Source organism: Salminus brasiliensis, chromosome 6 (assembly GCF_030463535.1).
Source record: "Salminus brasiliensis chromosome 6, fSalBra1.hap2, whole genome shotgun sequence".
Lineage (NCBI taxonomy): Eukaryota > Metazoa > Chordata > Actinopteri > Characiformes > Bryconidae > Salminus > Salminus brasiliensis.
This window is the reverse complement of record NC_132883.1, coordinates 37,041,237-37,068,090: the sequence shown is the minus strand read 5'-3', so window position 1 is coordinate 37,068,090 and position 26,854 is coordinate 37,041,237. Positions and strand designations below refer to the sequence as shown.

General features: G+C 39.3%; 1 protein-coding gene across 6 annotated transcripts in view; it reads left to right on the top strand.

Annotated features, from left to right (window-relative positions):
- Positions 1 to 26,854, top strand: part of espn (espin) — a 55,194-nt gene that overhangs the window by 28,258 nt on the left and 82 nt on the right. For 4 of the 6 annotated variants that reach the window (XM_072682265.1, XM_072682262.1, XM_072682261.1 and 1 more), the window contains 7 exons: positions 4,049 to 4,207; positions 6,596 to 6,833; positions 13,010 to 13,155; positions 14,201 to 14,602; positions 22,898 to 22,978; positions 23,625 to 23,644; positions 24,847 to 26,854. The exon at positions 24,847 to 26,854 is cut by the window's right edge and continues 82 nt beyond it. In XM_072682265.1, coding sequence (XP_072538366.1) covers positions 4,049 to 4,207; positions 6,596 to 6,833; positions 13,010 to 13,155; positions 14,201 to 14,602; positions 22,898 to 22,978; positions 23,625 to 23,644; positions 24,847 to 24,994 — 1,194 coding nt within the window. In that variant the 3' untranslated portion in view covers positions 24,995 to 26,854. The remainder of the gene's footprint in view (positions 1 to 4,048; positions 4,208 to 6,595; positions 6,834 to 13,009; positions 13,156 to 14,200; positions 14,603 to 22,897; positions 22,979 to 23,624; positions 23,645 to 24,846) is intronic. The other 2 variants (XM_072682266.1, XM_072682263.1) reach the window with 1 other exon arrangement.

Genomic DNA, 26,854 nt, shown 5'->3' with positions numbered 1-26,854 from the left:
GTTAATAAGTGCACACACACGCACACATATACACACATTGAAACTTAAACAAATTAATTGTTTGCCCTAGTGAGGAGGAGAAAGCAGGGGAGCAACAATAAGCATGCTCGAGGAAAAACAATCCACTCTGGCTACTATAGCAACACAGGTGCTCATGACAACCACTTCCTGGCACAGCTCACTGACTCCTGTTTAGCCGAATGGAGCTTACTGGACTTTAGTTTGTTTGGGGTCATCTCATTAATTTGAACCAGTTGACTTTTCAGTCATTAATATGGGGATTAATACCCATTTTAAAATGTAAAGTTTGCTAAGCGAATGTACATGTACTATATATATATATGATGAAACTTATTATATAGAACTGTAACAAATTTGTGAATAATTGTTTGCCTGGTTAAATGGCTCATCCCTTTCTAACTTAAAAAAATGTGGTTCTATGCATCATATAAATGGTCAAGAGAGCATTTTTGCTGAGACTGGGGGGATACACAAGCTGTAAATGCTTAAAAAAGTGCATTGCCTCTTTAAATGAATCTTCTCTTGTAGATGGTTCTTTAAAAAATGTTCAAAATGGTTCGATACATCATCAGAATGGTCGAAGAACCTTTCGTCAGTCCTAAATAGAATCATTGTAACACATAAACCTCCTGTAAAAGGGGGTTCCTCAAGGGTTCTTTAGTAACAGCGGTAGAACCTTGAGTAGAACCCAGGTCAAAGAACCCTTTTTCAGTACCATATAGAACCGTTTTTGCTGAGACTGTGTGGACATTCAAGCTGCGCACAATACAACTGAACAACATTTATACTGTAATCTACAGGCTTCTTTCACCTGTTCTGCTTTCTTACTGGGAAATAATTCCTGATGCTGATCACCAGTGCACTACCATTAGTCCCTCCCAGTATCAACAACGTCAACCTGTTGAACCATTGGTATGAAACGGCCGTTCACATTCACTTGTAATCAGATTCCCGTTCGCCACCAGTGTGCACAACACAGTCGGTAAGCTGGCTGTAGATTTGATACCGGGTGGCCATGCCCTCTGGTCGTGTAACCGGCCTTTGCATGAAAAGCCCCGGCCACTGGAGCTTGTGATTAGTCAGTACATGGACAGTGATGTCACTGTGCGGGGCCAGGATTGGTGCGCGTGTGGCAGGAGGTGGGGAAAGGTAAAACAAGCGGCAGGTAGAGTGTCACACAGCGCAGCGGAATGGGGATCTGGTGACACCTGTGCATCCATCTTCTCAGCCTCTCTGAAACTGACGGGACTACCGGCACAGAGACAGGGTAAGACCCTCAGCTGCACACAGTGTGTCTTTATAGAGGCTTTATTCTTTGATGAGGTGGTATTTGGATTGGGTTTTTTAGAATGTTTTATAGGTTTGATAGTTTGATTCTTCTTGAGAAGGCATGTTAATTGCTTGGATAGTTGGATAGATGCGCTAGGAGGTTCTTTGTGTAAAATGTAGTTTTTTTGCGATAATAAGAAAAGACTTTTGTCCTGTTTCAAACTCAAGGAAGAATAAATCTCTTTCTTCTGTAATTAAAATGAAATCAGAAAGTTTTTAGTATGACCTATGTGACCTATATATCTTTACCGGTAGCCACAGTCACAGTTGCGCAAGAGCAAACCACTGAATAAGCACGCATGATGAGTAATGAAAAATTCAACAGGTTTGAAAGGCATAGGGTTTGGAAGGACACATCTCTGTTGTGCAGAATTCAACGTAGCCTTTCAGGCAGCGATTTCCCTGAGGTATGACAATCACACCATCTGCACTGGACCAGCTCACGTTACGCCAGGACAAGTCTAGAGGAAGGGGCTTAAGTCAACAATGCAAATTGGCCACTGAAAGACCAGAATATAGCATGAAAGGCTAATTTGCCCCTGTGAGTCAGTATTTGTTAATGGGAAAGGTATAGACATCAAGTAGGTCATGTTGCCTCCGGTAGCATCTATAGAATAGTCTGTGTCTATGGAGGCTGACGTCCTGTTTGTTTTTGACTAATGGCTTTTGGTGCTGTTGTAGTTGAATGTGGGTATGGGCAGGGAACAAGCTAATAGAGGGGTAATGTACCATGGCAGCATCATCTGCATTTCTCAATAATCAGCCTGTAGACTTGTTTTGTGGCATAAAAGTAGTTATGTGCACAAGTCACATATTTGGTCTTCTTGTGCTTTCTTTTGGTAGAATTCAAGCATGCTTTCTTGAATAGTAAATAATTAATCTTGCTCAGATGATTAAAAAAAAGCAAACACCAGAATGTGCTGGGTTAGGTACCAAGCACCCACACTATGCTAATATACAAGCTCCTGGTCATGGCTCCTTTTTTATGTATAACTGGCAGTAAATCGTTCCCTGCATTATAATCCCTGTTTGTTTTACTTTTTAATTATTCAGTCTGGTCCGATCAGTCTATTTGTATGTCAACCGCTGCCCCCTTTTCATTTGAGCAGTAGTAATGAACAGCACATAAATAGTTGAGGTGTTGTAAATGTATGAAGGTTTTTTCTTTGTAAGATGCAGTTGTAGTGTAATGTGAAATTGCTAATGCAAATCAAGGGTTTTTTGCATTAGTAAAATCCACCAAGATCAGGAAAAGCAGTGTTGCTTTTTTTCTGGAAGACATGGAAATTTCCAGTAGGTGGAAAGGATGTCTCTGCAGTCCCTTAAAGCATTTAAACTTCATTGAAAAGACTAAGAGTAGTCTACACTAAACAAAAAAGAGCACAAAATTAAATCTTTACTCTACTTGCAGGGCTAGCAATGAATGAAAGCTGGTGGGGAGCATTTAGCATGACCTCAGGTGTCGGATCCTATCCACTCCCTACTAGCTCTCATTTATTATTAGCAACATTAGCATTTTGTGTCAAACTATCCTGTTAATAGGGAAAGCAAAAACTGATCCCAGGCCAGATGAAATCTCACTCAGCAGCGCCTGGGTGACTGGCAGAAGAAGAAAGTGAGAGCCTGCATGCTCAAATGGTGCAGCCCATGTCTGCATACCTTCCGTTAAAATGGTAAAGCTTAGACGACTGTGTTAAAGTTCAGCTCATGGGCCCTGAAAAGTCTTTTTGTTTCTCCTTCAGTCCCAATGGACTGTAAATCTGCACTGGTCATGTGAGGCTTTGCAAAAACTTCAGATAGACTTAGAGAATCATATTACTTGACTATTTTCTTAAAATCAGGATTCTAAAGAGAGATGTTAAATCTTTAGCTTTGTCTGTATTATGAATGTATCCTAAATAAATGATAAATCTTGAATATGACCACTGGATCGATTTGAAGGCCTAAAGTGTTGTAAAGCACAAAAGGCAAGGGAAAAGGGATTGTGCTTTGTTCTTTTCATGTTGTCACATTTTACATGCCTGTTTTTGGTAAACGCACCTGTTGTATATCTGATATCATCAAGCTAAGAATTTCAGAACCTTTCTAAAATCTCTGAGCTGGGTTTTTATTGTTTTTCTTAAAACAGAAGAACTTTTTAAAATGTAGTTTTCACTTTTCACTTTTTCACTCTTCCAAAGCCATTGTTTTTGTGGTGTCACCAACCAACATACACTAGATGGAGAAAAGTACTGGAACACCTGCTCATTCATTGTTTCCTCTAAAATCAAGGGTATTAAAAAAGAGTTTATCCTGCTTATGTTGAAGTAACTGTCTCTACGATCAAGGAACGGCTTTCTACTAGATTTTGGCGCATTGCTCTAAGAATTTGATTGCATTCAGCAACAAAGGCATTAGTGAGGTCAGGATGTTGGATGATCATCACCCCACCTCATCCCGAAAGTATTGGAGCACCATCATTCCAGAGAACACAGTTGCTGAGGGCTTTATATCCTTCTAGCTGGCATTAGGCAAGGTGGCCATAAGTTAATGTTTATCTGTTTCAGAGAGTATTCTATTCTATTAGCAATACTTCTCTACAGGAACTAACCAGACAAGCTGTGTGTATGCATTAGCACATCTGTGTCAGCAGTGACCCAGGCTCTGCTGGTGGTTTTCACCTGGCAATAAATACTAAATTGTCCTTTTCTGTCACCAGTTGACAGCAAGGGAAAACCCAGAGAGACTGAGGCGGGTGGACTCCAACAGGAAGTCGCGAAGCTTCAGTAAGCAGCCCAGCACTGGGGACTATTACAAGACCCTGGGCAACGACACCACAGACCAACGCCCCTGCAGAGCCATGGCACCTAATGAGGAGGTAAGCTACAGATGAATTCAGATTTACTGATTAGACAATATGATATATTTACGGTGTAAATCCCATTTTATTTATTAAAGCTGAACTGTTTTGGACATATACCTTTTTTTAAGTTTGGACCCACTGCAATTCTGCAGTTTTAGACATTTGCTGTTTTTCTCAGTGCAGTACCTCACATTTTATATTTATATCTTACTTAGCTGCTATGCACAGTTTATATTTTATTTATATGTTAGATTAGTTAAGTCACTTTGTTGTAGTCTGTTTAAGAACAGTAAAAGAAATGTATCTGTCCATTTAGGTTAATGTGAGATTCAGAGAGTCTGTTATAATTAAGTTCTTCTGAAATAGGGGCCTAATCTGTAAATAATGAGGAGTATATGAGAAATATCAACACAAAAGCATAGTATTGTAAATGTGTATACAATTGTTATATCAATGTATAACAATATCACAATAGTTCATATGAACTTGAGCATGTTTTAGTACAGGTTTTAAATTATAAGAAAACGTTATGCCAAATATTTTACTGAAATCAGTGTATTTTAAAACAGTACATGATGTTCACATGGTTCACATGGTGCTTTTATTGACATAAAAAATAATTTAAACAATGCTAATTAATGCAAATTATTATGTGAACAATGCAAACAGAGCCGTTAAGTGATGGTAACACAACCTTAACTGTTTCCTATGCATGTAGACATAGCTGCCAGCTGTCTTTGGTCCAAATCAGCCTAGCTCCTCTCTCTCACCTGCCACATTACAGCACAAATCCGTGCAAGGTGTGGCCCAGCGCTGGCATAACCTAGCTTTTAAAGTGCACGTCCATTGCACTGTTCGATAAACACTGGGGGGGTGTTTGCTCAGCTCTCTATCACGTTGCGTAACACTGACAGTTGTGGCCTTGAGCTTTTGTGCTCGCCATCAAGCAGGAACTACGCCCCGTCAGCCTTAGTAGAATGTGAATGCCTGCCTGCCTTTTGTGCAAGTGTAGTATTAAAGTGAAAACAGATCACTATCTAACTCCGTGTGCATGAGTGCTACGCATTAGTGTACTGCTCAATAGAGATATCTGTGCTTTTTAAGCAAATTGGATGTAATATTCATCATATCAGAGCCTTATTGGTCCAGAGTCAGTTTGCTTTATGTTACATTTGCATAACAAAATGATTAAAGTATTTACGTAATGATATTAAATTATATGAATTAATACATAAATTGTATATACATATATATAAGTATGCCACTGATAATTGTTGTTGTTTTAGCAATAACTGACATTTCTAATGTTTAGAATTACAAAAAAAAAACAGTCGAGTATCAGCAGTGCGTGCATTCCCACCCCCAGCCTCGCCACCCCCTTGTTACTGGGTGTAATCTACATTGAGCCAATTAGACACCCAGTAGGTAGTCTGCCCACTCCAGTGGACCAGATGGTGCTTCATGTATCCCTTGGGTAAAGACCCATTAGCAGCGACATGCATAGTGATATAAAACATGAAATAGACCATATGGAGGGGGGTGTCAGAGAAGTAGGGAGGGGCCCTATTGTGGGGTAAGGAGGGAATAACGAGCACGCGTCTCGCATGTGTCTGGCACGCGTCAGAGTGTGGGGTGGTGGGGGCACGCGTCACAGAAGGAGGAGGCCTCCCTTAATTAACTCTGTGACAGTTAGGGGGACTCACTGGGTAAATGATAGCCTCTTGAGACCAGGAGTGTGGAGGATTGTGGGGCTTAGCAGCAACAGATGTCTCCTCATTCCATTGAGCCGGTGGATTGTCTTCCATTCTATTGAACCCCAGTGAGATGTTTAAAGCCAACTGGGGGCTCTTTTGTAGAGGAGGAGGAGCTTCTGATTTTCTGCTAAGAAGTTGTTGTATGCTTAATAATCAATTGCAGTTTAAAGCTAAATATAAGAAAGAAGTTTTTTATTATCTTAAAGATCTTATAATAAAGAATAAAATAATTATTTTGAATACAGTGTTTGAAATGCAGTTTGCAGCAGACCTTATTAACATTAATTGAACTTAAACTTCTTCTAACAAAGTGTTAAGGGCTCTCAAGTGGTGTAGCCGTCTGAGCCTCATGTGTCAGACACAAGGCCCTTGGGTCACATCAGGCCCTTGGCAAAATCAAAAATCAAAATTTGTAATTTTTTTATTTATATATATATATTTTTAAATATTAGCCTATTTCACGATTTGCTTCAGTACAATCACCAGCCTGCACTGCAATGTAAGTTTTTTCTGTAAACCATGGAAAAAGGTATTAGGTAGGAAATCATCAAGATACTAAACTGATAGGCAGTCAACAACTGACTTTGACGGACTGCCCTGTTCATTTTGACGTGATTTGACAGTAAAATCATGGGCCCCCCCTCCACAGGGTTCTGTGTTGTTGGAGGAGCCGGCAGATGCTGCTCCTGCTCCAGAGAACGGAACAGGAACCACTGAGGAGCTGCCCATACCTCCTCCTCCACCTCCTCTACCCAGCAGCAACGCAAACCCCACCCCAACCCCACCTCCTCCACCTCCTCTTCCCGCTGAGATTCCCACACCTCCACAGAGCACGACCACTGCTTCAGGAGCCTCCAGCCAGCGCCGCCTCTCGTCCTCCTCGAGCAGTGAGTACTCTCTGTCTCTCCTCCAGTAACCTTCTACCTCACCTTACCTCCTTTGTTGTCATGGTTTAGTGTTTTGCTGTTAGAAATGTACAGTTGCTGTACAGCCTACTTTCTCCCAAACTGTCCCCATATTCGTAGTCTTGACCCTTCTTAATTCCCTCTTCTGCTTGTTTCTTTTCCGACATGTAGAGCAAGGATGCAGAAAACATATATACTCTCTGAACCTTCAACTTTGTTGTGAAATGATGACAATGGAGGCTTTACTAATTAGTGATGCACCTAAAGTGTGGCCACTAAAATGTTTCACTGTTAATGGACAAATAGGACACTTTTAATTTTTTGTCTAAATGAGTAAAAACACAGGAAATGTTGCCCATAAATGTGATACTGATACTTCTTATTATACTGTTGCATACATTATGAAAAAAAGAGGGTCCCGCTATTGTTGAAGTCACTTTAACAGATGGAGGAACATGCTGCAATATTTTTTGTTGTATATTTACATTGTTTTTATTATTTTCAAGGTTTTGATTAATAGTTATTTATAAGGACTAGGTAATTTTCATTCACATGCATAAAAACAGAAATAAAATAATACATATTTATAATTCATGTAATTAATCCAAGGAAAACATATCAGAGGTTTTAGTTTTTGACCCAGCGTTGTCTTGATGTTCAAAAATGTTCATTTGAATGTGCATTTTTACTTACATATCATCATTATATATCAAACAAGAGTTTTTTTTATTGTTTGCTGTGTTTACCATTATGGGTACAACCTTTTTATTTTCCTAAGTGAATTGACTAAATAGTAGAGGAAGTTCTGCTGGTACGGTTAATGATAGATTTTCTCACTACAAGTTTATATTCAGTTTAGGGCTGCACAATATACCAATTCAGCATTGGCATCGCAATGTGCACATTCCGCAATAATCACATCACAAGACATGCAATGTCACTCAAATTAAACTGAACATCATGCTACATCTCGCTTCATAAAAAAGGAAAATTTGCACTGTTCTCATTTTCCGTGACATATCTACCAAAGTGGGATTTTATCTGCCTAATATTTTACTCAGATCGTCGATACACAAATGGCATTATTAATATCATTACATGTTGGATCACTGGCTGCTGGAGAAATCTGGTGAAAATTACTGTATTTTCTAACATCGCAGTATATACCATAAGTGAAAAAAAAACATCACAATGTCAGTTGTTAGCATAAAGGTGCAATGAAGAGAAGAAACAACAACAACAACAACAAAAAGCTATTCAGGATGCACTGCTGAGGAAAATGCTAATTGTATTTTTAGGGTACTTTGTATACCTAAAAAAATACAAATTTGCATTATTAAGAATAGAACTGGAGCTGTGGAGCTATGAGGTGTTTTAAGGATAAGACACTCTGAAGTGTGTGGCTGCAGTCACACTGTGTAAGCAGCTGGGAATCTATTACTCTAAGGAATCTATTACCATCACATTAAATGGAAGTGAAGCCTCTGGTATGGCCTTATTAAGTAAAAACTTGCTTAAGGAAATCACCCCGGGTGGTGCACATTGCGCAGATTTACAGAGAGCCCATAGCATAATTCCAGCTTGAGTGTCTGTGCCTAGGATTTATATTTTTAAGTGCAGTGGCTGAGAGGTTCCACAGTTGTTCTTTGACCAATATTAATCCTTAGAATTTATTATTGATATTTTGAATTCAATGTGATTACGTAATTATTGTAATAATTACATAATTAGCTACACAAGGAATTTAATTACACCCCATTGTAGTTACATTCTGCATCAAAAGGTTTGGGTCTGCACATGTTTTTCTGTTTGTGTGGAGCTGGCCAGTGATCAGTAACTGTCTGCTACGAATCTGAAGCAACCCAGCGACGATCCTATACTTTAAATTCAATGAAAGCTTCCTGAGTATGCAAGGCATTTGACATAAAGCCCAGTAGACACACTGTGTAAATCTTTTAAAGATTCGCTCTGTTAACATGAGAGCAGTTGGGTTGCTCTTTTCAAATGTCTCTTTACAAATTAATGCGCAGAGTCTACCGTTACCTCGAATTCAGGTTTAGTGTTCTGCCATTTACTTAATTGCTCCTCATCCAGGAGACACCGGACATCTCTCTGGCCATGGGTAGAGTAGGGCATCCTTAGTGAGTACTTCGGATCAGGATTATGTCAGCAAGATACACTGCTTTGTATTGCCTGCATAGCTGTACAGTTACCCTATCCATCCGTGTGCCAGAATGCCTATGTCTGCCTGCAAATCTGTTGTGGCTGCCCAAAGTGAACCTGAGCAGGATGTATACACGGGTGGATTGGCAGCCAACAAAGACTGCCTAGTGCCTAATGCTTCGGAGGCTTGTACGTGCTAAAGGGCATTGTTACGGATAGATGATTCATTGCACTTGAACCGGTTAACATTATGAAGTCAGACTAAATTGGGACTTAAGCAATACTTAAGCAGTTCTGCTATCAAACACTTATAAATAATAATAGAATAGAATAACTAAAACCTGTCTGGAATGTCTGAAAATGTATCTTTGGCTTCACCAGGTTGCACACTGAAAAAAGTAATAAATAAAGCAGTAAAAAAAAACAAAAAAACATATTTGGTGGCAGATAATAATATAATAATAAAGTTCACAAAAGTCCAATCGAGATAAAATAGAGATGGGTGATGATGGTGTGACAGAGCGGGGGCATGTGATGAAGAAGTGTCAGAATTCATTTTAAATTTCTAACTCTACTTTGTATATGACATAGTCTTTCCCTAAATAGCGCAATACTAAAGAGGAAGTAGGGATCCATTTTGGTCACAGCCTGTGTTTTTGTGATTGTCTAAATGGTTGTGAGCTCCGAATGTCACCTCTATTCGTTATTCTTTCATTTTTTATTTTAATTAAATATTTTTAATTGCATTTTATCCCCAGCAGACTTTACAGCCTTTATACACTCCACAAATTTTGTTTCACCCACTAATTAGTGATTTTGTTTGTTTTTTGCCTTTTTTGTGTTTACTCCTCTGCTCTGTCATCCTAACCCATCACCCACCCTCATCCTGACATTCGTTCATTCAACACTTATTTACTGGGCTGCCTGCATCTCTCCGCCTCTCGTTCCATGTATTCTCTTTACTTCTTTGCTCTTTCAATTTCATGAACCTTGACTTTGACTTGACTTTGGTTTCCTTGCTGGTCTCTCTTTTGCCTATCTGCTGCCCACCTTGCTTCCTCTTTTTCTCTATGCAATCGCTCTAAAGGAGGGGATCTTTCCTCCACCTCTGTCGCTCCTGCTCCAGAATCACTCCGGCAAAGGAAGAGTGAGTATTCACCTCTCACCAGCCCACACTTCTCTCCTGCGTGTGTGTTTGTGTGTATTTATATGTGTGTCCTTCCTGTCTAATCATTCACTTCTATCAAGAGAATGCACACTCTAGTAATCCTGATATTTAAATGAAAGAGGAAATTTTATTCTTCTGTTGTCACTTCATTTGTAATAGCCATAAGTATCTTAAAGCATGGTTCTGATTCTGATTCATGAATCTGAATTCATGGATCCCTTGCACATTTATGGTATTTATGGTTTTAAAGAGAAGCTCTTTCTGATATAGGCCAACAGAATCCATTATCTTCCTTAAACTACACTGCAGGATCCTCACAACATCTGTTGTTTGGCTACAGTCAATAAGCTCAAAATGTTTATGGTACTAATTAATATGTCTCAGATCAGTTAATTAGGTGAGCTCCTTTAATAGTTGTTTCCTCCAATGATTTTCCAGTATGTTGTTGATGTGGATTCGTTAACGTTAGTGTTTGAGATCATTTGCAGAAACGCTAATGATAAAGCACTGATAATATGTTATACAAAAAATATGTTATACAAGGAAAGCATGTTTAAGACAGTGATGATACTTGATAAATTCAAACTAGAGATGCTACAGCAATCTTTGTGCGTGTGACTGCTGTTTCAGGCTAGATCTGGTACAGGAAAGCATTCCTGTTTTTTCCTTTAGGATTCCCTCTAATAACCGATTCAGCATTTTCTACTGTTGCCTCCCTGATGAACCAAGTAAAACTACTGGCCAATATTAGCATTTATCAGAAATGTTAGCTTCCTAAAATTGGTATTGCTGTTGGTGGCAATATGTTCGTATCGGTCGTGCCCGTGGATCATAAACAGTCAGTAGGTTTGTCCTCATAGAACGCCTCGGTGACTGAACCCTGCTTTCATCAGCGCTGCCTGCATCAGTCGGGTTTCCACCACGCCCTGTGCATTCACTGGTTTCAGATCTTACCACATCACACACATCTGTCGTGAGGATCCTGGGCACCACTGCTATTAGACTTTGACTAAGTGATACTATGAAGATTTATCAGGACGTTAAGGCTAAAGGTATTGCGTATTGTTTGTCTGAAATGAGCCTTCAAAAGTGGACAGTCGCATGTGACGGTAGCCTACATGTGTATGCTGCATGATTGGTCAATCTGCTTGTCTAAGGCTTACTTAAGCGTGTATGTGGGCGTATGTTTGCGTTCAAGCTGTTAATTAGCAAGAAGTAGTGTGTGTGTGTGTGTGTGTCTCTGGCTTCCCTCTATAGCACTGTTTGACACTTTGTCTTTTCTTCTAATCCTCCTCAGTTCAGCTTAGCGTGCTCTATGAAGTGAGGAGGGGGATATTGTAGGATGGACAGTGAGGGGAAAGTGGAATGAAGAAGAGGTGAAAAGAGGTGATGAGAAGAAGAGGGAACCAAAAAGGAGGGTGCGTGTCGCAGGGACGAAGACCAGTGACAATGGAGAAGGGGGGAGTCTAGGGTTAGAGAGTAGACCTAAAATCCACTTCCAATTTGGCAGCAGTCGACTGTCCAAGTCTATTAGCGCTGATCTCTTTAGAGTCCCACCCCCTCCCTCGACTTTGATGGGCCTGCGCTGACCACACTCGCTTTTTTCAGAAAGAGGGAAAGGGAGCGAGGGAGAGGCGGAGAAGTGGAGAGGAAGGGAGACGCACTGAGAGAGGTAGTTGGTGGTTTGAGCTGTGGAAGTGGAGGCAAGTTTCACAGCTAAACTTTGCTTTATCCTGGCATTAGTTATGAAAGACAGATAGTGTACACCTTCAGGAAGTCGCAGAGGATCTCAATCAACAGGTACAGTGTTCGTTTTTTGAATTTTAAGGGTTTCTTTGCCTTTGCCTTTGCTTTAACCAGATGGAACTATGGAGAGGTTCTAGTGTGGAAGATTGTTGCGCTTCATCATGAAATGTGGAGACTTTACTTTGAATCCAGCACTTTGCCACAGTTTGCAGATTGATTGTTACATGTTTGAGATGGAACACAGTTGTTTTGGTTTTATTGTATGAATCCCACTAAAGAAACTCATCTAATGTAGTAGTTTAGTATTTTAAAGAACCCTGTGAACTTCAAATCTAAAGTGCAACACAGTTGTACATTGTTTTAGGATTTGTAGACAAGTGTCTTTTGTTCGAGACTTGGAAATGTGATTAAAACTTGCAGAGTTGAACTACTTCCGTAAGCAGATTATGATTTAATCTTGCATTTAAACCATTTGGCGTAAAAAGGTATTAATTATCATTTGCACAGCTGTTTTACATTCTTACTCTGGGTTTTATTTTAAAAAGATGACTTTTATATATATTTTATATTTGCAGTTGCTTCCCACTCTGTTATTGTGCATTCTTGTCTTAATCCTTTAGTTTCATTTTAGGTAGTTCTTGCTTTCTTTTGCTCAGGGCATTTACGTTACACATTTTTTAACAAACACTGCATCACTCTGCTAGGACTCTTTTCAACCAATCGGCTTGTGTGCTCGGAAATAACTGTTGTATAATATGTGGTGTGTAACAAAATAATCAGTTTCCATTCAGCTCATGCAATTGAACTGTCTGTGTAAACTGTTGAGATGATCTTTTACAGAGGTTTCTCTTTTCATATGGGACAAGAGTTACACAACAGCTTTAATTTTTTTTTAGATTTTATATACTTTAATATGTAAGTTCAGCTTAACTTAAATGACAATGTAAGACTGATGGGAATCTATGCAAGTGTCTAGTTTGCCTTTTACAGTGTGACTGGGACACTCTCGCTTTTGCTCTTTCTCTCTCTTCGTCTCTCTCCTGCTCTTACCTGTCTCACATTCACTTTGTCTTTGTTTTAGGCACTAAATCCTTCAACATGATGTCCCCCACTGGAGACAACTCTGAGCTTCTGGCCGAAATTAAAGCTGGGAAGAGCCTGAAGCCCACACCTCACAGTAAAGGCTACACAACCGTCTTCTCCAACAGTGGCGGTGGAGGGAACAATGTAGGCGTATTCCTATCTTTACACAAAACACGCACAAATCAATTATGTAGAAGTTATGTAGAAATCCACTACAGAGAACACTCTTTTTTCCCAGTAAGTTAAACTCAGCAATAAATTATGCCCTAAAAGCCATGTAAAATGCTTTTATATAGTTAACTTCAATTAACAGTCCATTTCATTTGAATTGTGTATTTTTAATTAAAATATTTAAATGTATAAATATTTAAATATATACAATAGTGTAGAGATCTTAGGCACATGGATCATTATTTAAAACCATTTATTATTTATCATTTATCTTAACAAATGAGTGCTTTTACTTGTTTAAACACTAAATCACATTAGAACAGATGCAAATAAACATAAATACAGTGAAACGTTTCTCCTGGATGTTCTTAGACATTGCATAGATTTGTTCAATTCCATCATTCCAAACCTGATTTAACATAATTAAGCTTTGGTTTTGTATGATAACTATCAGAGGTTCTATAAAATATTTATTTTCCAACTGAGCATTTCTCAGTAGTGGTATGTTGTCAACAGGTCATTAATGTGTATATGTTGTAGTTGTTGATGGGCTGCATTTATAAAGGTATCAATATTACAATAGTTTACATAGTATATAGATACATAGTATCATGATGTTTGACATTTAAGGTTGTATTAATACAGGTAATTTTTCATTTACAATGCTGTACAAAGATTTCCTTGGGCATGGTGTTTTCTTCTCATAAAATAACAAAAAAAGGAACCTTGCACAGTAAACGTTAAATAGATAAATCATTTGGGAACAGGGATGCTGTTGTTTGAGGGGTATTATATCATGTCATTATGGCTAAACCTAATAAGCATCCTAATATCATCTGTATATGTAATATCAGTATCACATCATACAGCATGTAATATATTGTCTAGCTGTGTTTTAAAGTAATTAAACTTGCCTTAAATTCAAGGTGATGATTTGAACTGAAATGTTGTGTATTACTGCATTCAGTTGTGGGGTCATACATTGTTTATCTAATCCCACTGATATTTCCATTTCTAGGGAGAACGGCCAATGTCGCCACCGCCTCAAAATCAGTCCCAGCCCCAGTCGCAGCCACAACCTCAATCCCAGCCCCAACCTCAGCCCCAGCCCCAGTCCAATGCAGTCCAGTCAACAAAACCCACGTCCCCACCACCTGCCTCACCACCTACGCCCATGTCTCCTACGGCCTGTGGCGGTTCCCCCCGGAACCTGTCCACATCGCAGAGCTGCGATCAGCTGCCCACGGTTGTCAACGGCAATGGTGCATCCGCCCAGACGCGCAAGTCTAGCCTGGTGGATATAGAGGCCCTGGTGCCCACCCATGATGAGCAGGGCAGAGCCATCCCCGAGTGGAAGAGGCAGGTGATGGTGAGGAAGTTGCAAGTGAAGATGCAGGAGGAAGAAGAGAACAAGAAAAAGGTGAGTAAATGGGTTATGCATTTAAAAGTTTCAGGGGAATAAGATGAGAATGTGTCCTCAGTAGTAGCAGCAGGAGAGTATAGTCACTTTAGCAACACTTTAGTTTTCAAAGAAAACTCAATTTAAGTTATTTTATATTTACATAAAGGATCTCAGTTGGTTAATCATTATTTGCTTAAATGTCTATAAATTTGATGTAGAAAAGCAGTTGCTAAGGAAAAGTCACTTTCTCAACTTATTCCTATCTATCCTCCTGTGGTTCCACAGCTCATTTCAGCTGTTTGTGTGCTGCATTTAGCTAATTTGTTTATTTCTTTCTTATTCCGTCCTTATTTGGTACATGTAAATCTCAGTGATTCCAACTTTAGTAACTGCTTGGAGGATAGTGTAGATGTGAAGTTTTGCAGTGGTGTGGTAGTGTGCATTTTATCTTACTGACTGAAAATCTTTTCTGCTTTAACATCATTCAAGACACTTTTTTCCATTCTCATTTATAACTGGAGTTTAGATGTCTGAAATTAGCACTTCTAGAGTTTCAAAAGGTTCAGTAAAAAAACATTGGTCAAATTACTATTACAGTGTGTCAAACCAGATTGCTAATAATGGTTTGATGAAAACCATTCCTTTTGGTGTTGTCTTTAGGTTCTAATTGAGAATGTTCTGTAATTAATTATACACTACATGTCCTTGCCTAGTCCCTGTAGAGAAGTATTGCCTCTCCTTAGCAGATATCCTCTTGGCACCATGCCTAATGCCAGGCGTGGCTTAAAGGGGTATAAAGCCCCCTGCATTGAGCTGTGAAGCAGTGGAACTCCCTGGATTGATGGTGCTCCATCAATGGGATGAGTTGGGTATAAGGGGGGAATGTACATCTTGCCCTCACAAATGTTCTTGACGCTGAATGCACTCAAATTCTCACAGCAATGCTCCACAATTTAGTAGAACGTCTTCCTTAGACAGTAGAGACAGTTACTTAGCAGGGTACACTCTTTTTTATACTCTTGATACATATATATATACTATATATATATATATTAGAATGGGAATTCGGTATTATAATTTGCTCATGCCGGATCCATGTTTAACCATCATTGTTTATCTTTATTATAAGATTAATATATTTATTGGTCAGTATATCTGTGAGCCTTGCGAGTGTGTGGAAGATGTTGCGTACTGGAAAGAGCCTTGAGTTCTCTTTCTGTAACCAGATCAGAATGGTCTTGGTGGTAGAGCATGGTGTGATCATTCATTCAGGTGGCCGTATTGGAGCTGTATGTATCTTTGTGATGTTTACTCGGTGTAGGATCTGAAGGTCAGAGTGTTCCAGGTCTCTGTAAATATTAAGTAAATACACCTGGCTGGTGACTTTGATGACACACTGGTTGAACTGTTTGACATGTATGGTGCAAGACACACTGCAGAGTGATTAATTGTGCCTTGTGCTTGGAGGTCAGTCGAGCAGATTCTGTTGATATAGAGTTGGGTACGGCTACACACTATCTGTAAGATTCTTTTCTATCCTATGCATGTGTTTGCATCATTTGGCTGTTTTTTCAGAGTGTGATGCAGTGTGCACTTTGGGGCTGCTGTGACCATCCCAAGGCAATATTGGGAGTTGTGAGATTATTGAAGTGATAAGTAAGATATTGATAATGGCGATGGTGCATGGCAGCTCTAAGTTTTTACATGGGGATTCAGTGGTGTGATGCAAGGCCCCCTCACACTGCAGCTGATGTCTTGGAATGCAGTTACGTCTTTTTACTCTTCTCCCTTTTTTCCCCCCACAATTCACTTCATGCTTACATTTTCAAAAACCTTGTACTTAGAGAAAAAAGTCCTTCAGAATCACCTGTCATTCCACATATCTGTTTCCATTTCCATTCAAGGATGCTTGACTGTCAAGGATACACTTGTATCAAGTGAACTGGAGTGGTGGAATAGAGGAATTATGTGGAATGATTGGTACTCTTAAAGACTTGGTGCCTAATCCAGACTAAACATTCCAAATAAGTAAACTAGGAGGGGTTCTCCCGGAATTTAATATAAACTGGGTAAAGAATAAAGCTAAAAACTAAATTAAAAATATTTCTATTAATATTTCTAAGCTAAAGATCTAAACTGTACTTAGATCCACAGCCAGTGCAGTTTGATAGAGGTCATACTTCATCTACTCATGTCAATCACAGTAAGGCAGTTACCATTGCACCACTAAATCCATGTAAAGCTTGAACAGTTTGGGGTGAAGAAGCATTGAAAAGCGTGTGTGAGAAGCCTTGGACCTACAGGCTGAAGAACAATCCATCCCTGTTTTTGTCCCTCTTTGTTTCCTCCTCTGACCCTTCCTGCTTTAGTTCGCTGCCAACGGATATTACCAGGCCCAAGACTGGCACTACTCCCATGTGCACAATGCTATACTGGGTCCATTCGGTGAACTGATGACTGAGAATGACCTTATTCGCATTGAAAGGCAGATTGAGAACCTTCAGGTCATGCACAAAGTGACAGAAGTAGAGAAAGAATTGGAGCAGCTTGAAAAGGAGTTGCAGCAACTTCTTCCTGTGTCTGCTGCCCTCAACCACGAGCACTTCTCAGTCAACCCCAAACAGGTTCACGGGCAGGCAGAAGACCTTCCCGCCTGGTGTAGCAAAATCTCTACCCTTCTCAAGAGCATGGCCATCCTCCTTGCTACGTTAGGCGGCAAGGAGATTGACATTCTGGAGATGATTAATCAAGGATTTACTTACGAAGGTCTGAAAGGTGGAAACGATCAGGCGGCTTCTGTTATCTCAGGCAACATCGGGCGATCACAGTCTTTCTCGACCCGAGAGGAGGTGGAGAAAGAGATCAAGCAGTGTGGCGTGTCTGTGAAAAATCTGAAGGCCAATTACGAGATTCAGAGCCAGTCAAGGTACGAGGAAGACAAACTGAACCGAGTGTACAAACGGAAGAGGTCTCTTCCAGTGGTGAGCGAGTGCAGTTATTCCCCCGAGCCCATCCTGGAAGATGAGTTACTCTTCAGTCCCTGTGAGGACCACTCTCAAGCCACTGATGGTTTACCATCAGAACAACATTCAACCTTAGCGTTAGTTGATGAAGCACTTATAACACCATCATGTGCACATTTGACATACACTGGACCTGATGGTGTTCATCAAGCTGGCACAGATAATCTTGCACACCCTCTATCTTGTGAACCTCCACTAAAGGTAGACCACCTTACACGCAGCCTGGAGGTGCAGACAGACCTGAGTTATGTTCAGGAGTCTATCGAAATGCGAAAGGAAAGGATTGTGTTCCTCTTTTTGGAGCACTGGAGAAAGTACACCATGACTGAGTCCTACAGGCCCAAGTACTCGGGTAGAGGGAGGAGTCTGGGCATGGAAAATCCCTCTCAGTACAACAATAATGAGTTTGAGTTGGCTGACGGCTTGCAAACTGACGATGACCAGCTCCTCCTCTTCATGAAACAGAGGCAGGTTGTCGGTAACCTCCTCGGCCACTGGAGGAACATTATGAGCCAGGTACCCACGCGACAGATCCGCAGGCTCAGTCGTGCTCAGATGATCTACTGGCCCGAGCACTTTCTCCCTCACATAAATGGAGCACCGGTCCATTATGACAGTCTGTCCCTTGACCTTTTCATGCTTGGCTACTTCCAGCTGCTTGAGATGAACATGTCTCGCAATGAGCGGAAGTTCCGGCACTTGCTGTGCTACGAGATGTTTGACCGTCTCGGCAGCCACCCTTGGGAGGTGATTCGCCAGTTCCACCGTGAAGTGATGGAAAGCATCGAGCGGGGGAACCGTGACTGGTCAGATGGCTTTGAGGACATCAGGCTAAAATACTTTGGTGACACTGCAGAGGGTGGAGGGTTACTGGCAGCAGCTGAGATCATGCTGCCACCAGAAATACTACAGGAGGTCATTCAACCAGTCCAGAGCACTGCGTCCGATCCACACATACCTGAGACAGCCCCTGCAGTGCCTTCGTCATCAGAACATGACACTGCCGAAAAGACCAGACAAGATTCGATACAGGCCCCTCCATCTGGCATGGCACCGAGCATAGCTGAGGAAACCACAACGCAGGAGCCTGTACAGAACACAGCAGAGAACATTGTACCAGAGTCATCAGCAGATGTTGCTCAGTCTGCCATGCAGGACTGCGCCGAAGTTAAGGTACTGAGTCAGGAGGTAGCAGGACAGAGTGATGCACAGCCGCAGGACGTGGCGCAGGCCACTGTTCAAGTGATGGTTGAATGCCCCCCGTGTGAACCCACGAGCGCTCGCGCTGAAGAACCGAACCAAGTAAAATTTACAGAAGAGCCGAGTGAGGATTCCATAAAGCTTATTTATGAACTGAAAGAGTTCAGTAATGAGGAAATTATCAGATATATTGATCGAAGCTTCGCCTTTTGGAAGGAAAAGGAAGCTGAGTTGTTTGATATCTGACTGATATCTAGAAATTACAAAGGGTGAAATAAAGCTCTGAAATAAGGCATACCAGAGGAAAACGGCTCATTCTGGTTGAAAAGAAACATCGTCTCACCAGGAGATCCTCTCATTGCCTGAGAGTTGCGCAAATACAGAATACCGTTGCCGACTCCAAGACTAGCATCCAACTATGGTTAGGTGGGGAAGGTCTGAGGTGATGAATGGTACAATGTCCTCCCTGATTTTTAAACACTTCAGGTTGGCTATATTGAGTATCATGCTGTATGTAATGTTTGTGCAAATATCAGTAGAATTTCAATTGGTATTTCATGTTTGATTCATACACTACTAAGTAAGTTGCAGTTAAAATGATGGGTCTGATATAGGATTTATTAATAAAGATTTGGCACAGAACGTGTGAGAAATGCATGTAAGCCATATTTTAAAAGCAGGGACAACAAACAGACAGTGAAATGTTTTAAAAAGGTTGAACATTAGTGCGTAGTGGCGATTTGCAGTCAGGGGTGTATACTAGGTCTCTGATAATGCTATTTAAATTTTTAGTGTATTACTTTGACATCATGGACACATTCGTTCTAAGAGCTAGAGTGATTTTTTTTTTTAATTAATGTTTTGGTTTCTAGGTTCTAGGATTTAAATCATTGTTTTGTACCTCTGAAAATGACCACACTTTATCCGAGTTGATCAAACAGTGATCTTCCTGGCTCGGATTCAACTACTGAGATATTAATAAGCAACTTCCCTTTTAGCATAGAAAACCACATCACCCAGCCCTCCACTTACATTATAAAGAAGATGCTAAAAAGCTCACTCAAGTGATAACGGAGCAATAATATTCCATGGGGGATGTTGGAGTCATTGTGAGACAGACTGATGTCAGTAGGAACATGCACATTTAACACACGTTGGTTATTTGATCCTTGTCACAAAAGTCTCAAGTGTTCCTGCTGTGTGTTTAGGGTTACCCAAGGGCACATAAGCTCTTTCTGGGCATCAGCCTTTTCTTTACTGAATCAAATAATTAGCGTCATTGTTTGGGGATTAGCAATACTTCACATATTTTTACTGTTTAGTTAGATGAGCTTTAATCAGCTTTTTGTCAGTATAATTATTTTTGAAAGTTTTTAATAGGGAAGGGAACTTATTGAATGTGGCATCCATGTATTTTTTTGTGGGGAGGGGTGTTTATGGAATGCAATTTTGGATAGGATGTTTTATTTTTCCACAGTTTACTCATGTTTGAAGTGTTTCTTTTTTCAGTAATCAATAAAACATATACCAATGTGTATTTTGTCATTGTTTAAGTACATTACTGCTCATTAAATACTTATAAATAATTAAGATATCACTTCATTCAGAATGTATTGCATTGCACAGCTAAAACAATGATCAGGTACAAAAAAAGATGTGAAGTGAAATAATAGTAAAATACATAACTAATCCAGTTTCCATGACTTGACTTTAATTAGCCAGTGAGATAAACAATGTCTGCACGCTAATGTCTTCAAGGATACTGGAAGTGTATAACATGCAATCTAATTACAGTTAGAATGTAGTAGTCACCTGACAGTAAAAATAACTCACTGGGCTTGCTGAAATAAACCTCTTATGGTCACCTGTTGCCTCAGCTTAGCCCTGTTGCCTCGTGCAAAGTCTAACTAACGTTTTGGCAGCAGTTGGTCAGGGAGCCAGGGAAGTTACATAGCACACAATTATGTGGCCACAGGGTATCCTGTAGGAAGTGGGTACTGTTTAGTCCAGCTGTGAACTTTTTATTGTTTTTCTTTTCCAGTGTGAATGAAGAAGATTTCAAGATTTGCAATGAAAAAAATGTTCTTAGAAGAAACAAGATTTTCAGTGTGCAGTTGCAGTGTAGTGTTACTGTTAAAAAACAAAAAGCACACAAACATAAAAATTTGAAATGCATAGGGTTTTGTGCACCACATGTTTTCAAGCCAGCCACCTGCTGTAGTCTTCTCAGAGCATGTTAGAATTATCGTGATAACTGTATTGACCAGTTTGTCTTGCTTGCTTGATCAATATCCCTATATCTGTTTGACCTTTGGTGCCTTTTCTTTGTTTTTTGATAGGTAGAAAATTGGTTTTCAGCCTCACTCCTGAAGATCCTATACCCTTCACACCTTCACACGGTTGCCATCCATGCGTAAAAAATAATAATAATAATAATAATAGAATAAAAAAAATCTATATATATATATATATATATATATATATGTGTGTGTGTGTTTACCTTACAGGAATAAGGTAAACACAGTTATGTATTCATGAACAGCATACATAAATATACAAGACTTCACAGCAGTTCTAACTAAGTGCATGGATGTAATGTTGAGTCGATTGAATTGACTTTCTTTGAATATTCATCAATCAAGCATGTGAATTTGTTCTCCTCTGGTCACATTTTTTTTTCTCTGGTCCTAATTCCCAGGGGAGTAATTAAATATTAAGGTGTGGATTAGCTTACCTAGATACTGGGGCCCTTGCCAGTGAAATTGCTCCGTGGGAGCAGAGCTAAAGTAAATCAATCCACTTCAAGGGGAAGATGAGACGTTCAAAATGGCCACCTCCTGTGCTGGCCTCTCGTTACGATCTGTACAGCTGCAGAGATAACTCCTCTGTTTGAAGACACCCCATCTCGTCTGTGTATGAGCAGAAAGCCTAACTAGTTTAACAGCCTTTTTTCCCTCCCTTTTTTCAGTATTTCCTTGTGATTGTGATGTTTGGCATAGGCCAGTGAAATACACTAAAATGTGGTCTAAGGAAGTCTGATTCTGAGTTCTTTGGCTTGCAGAGTGAAATGCTTTAGGCTAACATTTATTTTAGAGAGGATTTTACACAAGTCTTTATATAGTGACTAGAAATGTGTGGTGTAATTAAATGTGCTTTGTACAGTGCTTAATTTTTAGAGTGTATCCTATTTACGAATGTTTGTTGAAGATTATATATTTTACGTATTACAATACACATTTAATAAAATACAATGCAGTGTATTGTGTTATCCTGATGAACAGTATACTTTTGACAAGTGTTTTGTGGATATTGGCAGTACTTTGGCAGAACCCTGACTGCATGCTTCATTACAGGAAGCACAATAATCTGTTTAATTGGAAGCAGTGCACAAAAGCTTGAACGAAATATCATGGAGTTTCTAGTAGGAGTCTATCATGATACATATTGTTACATAACATTATGTAACAATTGTACTTAAATATGTAAATAGCAGCTCCAGAATCACATTGATTGTATACTGACTTGTAATGGGGAGAATGGCGTGCCTGTCATTGCCACTTTGGGCCGGAACACTGCTACAGCTCTATGTAACTTTGGTGGAGTTGTACGAGATCTCTCACGAGACCTGCATAAAACAGTATAACCTGAATTAGATCTGTGTAAAATCTTGTAATATTACTCTACGGCCTCAGTCCACATGCTTCTTTCTCTCAGGTTGTCAACAAATACATGTGTAGAGCTGTCCATGAGGGGGAGTCCCACAGCAAAAAAAAATCAAGTCTCACATAATGCTCCTTTAAGTATTAGTATTGAAATAAATATTTTTTGACAGATCATCCCACCCCTAATCCTCCTCTGTTGAAAACATACATCATTAATAGAGTTTACATAAGGCAAAGCTCACAAAATGCACTACTACATGTACCAGTTATGAATCAGGGATTCATGCCACACAAATCACAAGCCTTTATATAATTCTCTATATATATTATAGCTTCACTCAAATGTAGAATGTAGCGTTGCTGGTGAATAGTAGTTGATGTTTTATTGAGCTCATTGGCTGCTCTCTGTCTTTGCCTCTTTCTGACAGGCTGAGGAGGAGGCTGCCCGTCTTGCTTCCATGCCTGCCTGGAGAAGAGACATCATGAAGAAGAAACTGGATGAAGAGAAGTGAGTAAAAAAAACGTCAAGCAGGAGAGATAGTCCTGTCTGACTTAGAATATCTGTATTCTTTCTGTCTTTTTTAGATTAAACTGATTTTCATTCATGTAAACAAGTAATTGCTGGTACTTTCCTTTAAGATTTAATTCTAATCATAAAAATACATACATTGCACATTTAAATGTATGGATATGTATGGGACATTTCTTTGAATTTGCTATGAAAATCAGGTTGTGTTTTGTCAAAATTATGACAGATTAGCAAATTGTGAAAGTAATTCTGATTGCTCTTTTAACATACTGATTGTGGGCAAACTGAACTTTTTCAAGTACTATAGTCACTATAGGATTTAGGAATGCTAAATATCAGCATATTGATATTGCTTATTGTTTAAAAGAAATCATGCTAAACAGGTTTCCTTCTCTAGTCTATTAGCCACATTAGCCTTTACTGCCTTTTTCTTTCCTACAGTGGAGTAGAAGTGGATTGTATAGATTAGTGTGTACCTTGGATGTAAATGTAGTAAACGTCATTTATTTTCTGTTTGTCCCCCAATGTATCTTAAAGTATCTTTGTGTAGTGTTTTCCACATAGGTTAGTGCATGCACTGCAATTCATATACGTATAATCTTCTAATGTCTCTTATCTACACCTGGACGGGCAGGGAACAGAAAAGGTAAGCAATTCAGTAGATGTAGAAGTTTTAGTATTAGTGCTAGTGTTTGACTTGAGTAGTAAGGATTTCTATAATAAAAACTGTAAGATAGTAGCAAGTGTTGTGTGTTTCCAAAAAAATCCCAAAGTGTCTAAAGATGTGCTGACAAATATAGATACAGAGTATAAGGAAGCTATGCAGAACCCTTTTATCAAATAGGCTTTGGTGCACTCAATTTCTGGCAATGCTTGCAAACCTTAAAATGACAGCACATAAAAGAGTATAATGAGTAAGAGTGTATTTGTACAATGTTTAGATCTTTTGTACATCAGTGCTACATGTTTATTATATATATTAAAAATTAGTACATAAGGTACAGTCAGTATTATATAAATTCTAACATTGTCTATTACAACAGTTCTAGTTTGATATCACTTATATTTGTTATCTTTTAATATTATTATTTATTATTGTCTCTTTAACATGTGTTTTAGATGTTTTATTCAATATTGTATTCTCCTGCAGACTAAGCAGATGTTATACAATGCATGCTGCAATTTACATTTTTGTTAGCTGTCTACATTTGATCACTTATCTATGATATTATATATATTAGTTTTCATTAAAGCTTAATGTTGATGCTATACAGCCTTCTTAGTCATTTAAGAGTCAGCTTTCTGGGCATACACTATATGGACAAAAGTATTGGGACATCGGCTCATTTATTGTTTCTTCTGAAATCAAGAATATTAAAAAGAGTTGATCCTGAAGATTTGAGCATTAGCAAGGTTGGGATGTTGGATGATCACGACCCCTCCTTATCCCCAGCTCATCCCAGAAGTGTTGGATGGATAACTATCATTCCAGAGAGCACAGTTCCACTGCTGGGGGGGGCTTGATTAGGTTGCCAATAGGTTAATGTTTATCTGCTCCAGAGAGTCCTTTACTATTGGCAATAGTTTTCTTCAGGAACTTGACAAGCTGTATGTGTGTTGGCATTTGCACTTCTGTGTCAGCAACTGATTTCATTAGAAGGGGTGTCCACAAACATTTGGACACATAGTGTATCTGAAATTGCTCTGGAGTTGTCCAGGACAATACTTTGATCATATTATATGCTCGTAAGCTGGTAAACTGTAGTGTATATGGAGTTACACCTTTATCACAGTGTCCTGCTAATGCTGGACTACACGTTTCTGTGTGGTTTTTCTGTGACCCGGCAGAAAAGAGGAGGAGCGCATGAGGATCGAGAAAGAGACCGAAGAGAAGATGGAGCTGGAACGACTACGGACTCTTGGCTACGACGAGACCAAGTTAGCGCCATGGCAAAGGCAGATCATTCTAAAGAAAGGCGACATAGCGAAACAATAGAGCCGGTCACGCCCATGGTTGTCCCTATTCTGTTTCACACACCTCTCTTTGCTCCCACATCCTGTAGGACATAACCTACAACCCTCCATCTCCATTACATGTACACACAGAGCTCATAAAGTGGATAGCTTTGAGATGGCTTTATAGACTTCAGGGTGAATAACGGATTCATAGTACTTTGGAATAAGAAGTATGTTTGATTGTACAAGGGTCAAAAGCCTATGATCGCATCTATAGATCATTATTTTTCAAAGGAGAACATCCACAGCATCCCAGAGAAAATACATATATCATTTAAATGGATCTAATGCATGTTTAGCAAACGCTTCCTAGCCATGCATGCTTATACCGACTGCAATTTTCCCACATTTCTTAGTTATTTCAAATCTTTTTTTTTTTAATAGTAATATATGTTTAGAAATATTTATCCTGCACACACACATTTCTAATTAGTCGTAACCATTATTAACACAGTTTGGATATAAGCAAAAACAACAACAACAATAGGGCTTCAGCACTAAGTGCTTGGACCCCAGTGATAGCTGAACTGCTATTTCAAATAGAACTGCATATTAACCCTTTCACAAGTAAGTTCTGGCTACCTGTAGTGATTGCCCAGAGTCAGTTCCTTTTCTGTAACTTCTTCAGCATTTAAGGTGCAATTAGTCATGCGCTGTATGCTGTGGGACAGCTAATTAGTAGACTGATTTGATGAATCAGTAGAATTAAATCTGATTGTTGCGTCACTTTTGAAGCTGAATGTTCGGATCGTTGGGACCATACTTGTGAAAGGGTTAACTGCACTGATTTCTTTCAATTAAAGAGTTTTTACCTGCTATATTTTGAAGATTCATAAAATATAGGCGAAATTTATTATACATTAATCATGAATTACACAATGTTCATCCCTTTTCTTTTCCAGTCCAGGAATTCCAGGTGCTTAGTTCATCAATAAATGTAGGTAGTGAAACAAGCCAAGGCCAATGTTCTTAATAATATAATTTTTAATTCATATATTTTACTTTTTTATCCTTAGGGAAAGGGTGAAATTGTTCATTCAGAGAGTTCTGTTCTAAAGAGAGCAAACTAAAGAGTCACTGTTACATTGCAGCTGTGAAAAGCTATAGCAAGTTAATATTAAATATGTAAAGATGAAGTTATTATTCTGGTAAAAACTTGTATACGTGTATAAGTTTTTAAATCAGTTTTGCAGGACTTGAATACCTTTATACCATGACTGAGCTGATAGGGGTAAAAAGTGTTCGGAGTAATATATCAGTCCGAAAAATAGCTGCGGCGGTTTGAATGAACACAGCCAGGTTCTACTGATGCTTTCTTAACGTACACCCCTATTGGGTCTTAAAAAATATACAGATAAACACTTTCAATGCCATCATGTGGCCAAAACATGGAACATGAGGATGCTCATGATGATGATGATGATCATCATCATCGTTTTTTAGAAACTTGATCACTTCTTAGTTTTTCTTCTTAGCGGTGGACCGTAGCTAGTACACTTAGGGTACCTGGACCTTGGAAAAGTGCCGGATGTGTCTTCTGAATGTGCGTGTGTATATATGTGGTGTCTGTCCTGTGTCATGAAATGTGTGATAGATAAACTTGACATGTTTTGAGTGTATATTTTTTTGGAACTGTAAAAAACAATCTGAATATTAAACATCTATATGTGTATTGCATGGTCATCGTTGAGTAATCGTTTGGAAATATTCCACTTAAATCCATTTGATGCCATATTAAAACCGAGATATATGTGAACATCATCATTGCCATTAGAAGATTTTCTATTCATGTGTAATGTATATAGTAACACTGAAAAACTCTTTATTGCCCTTTTGTTCT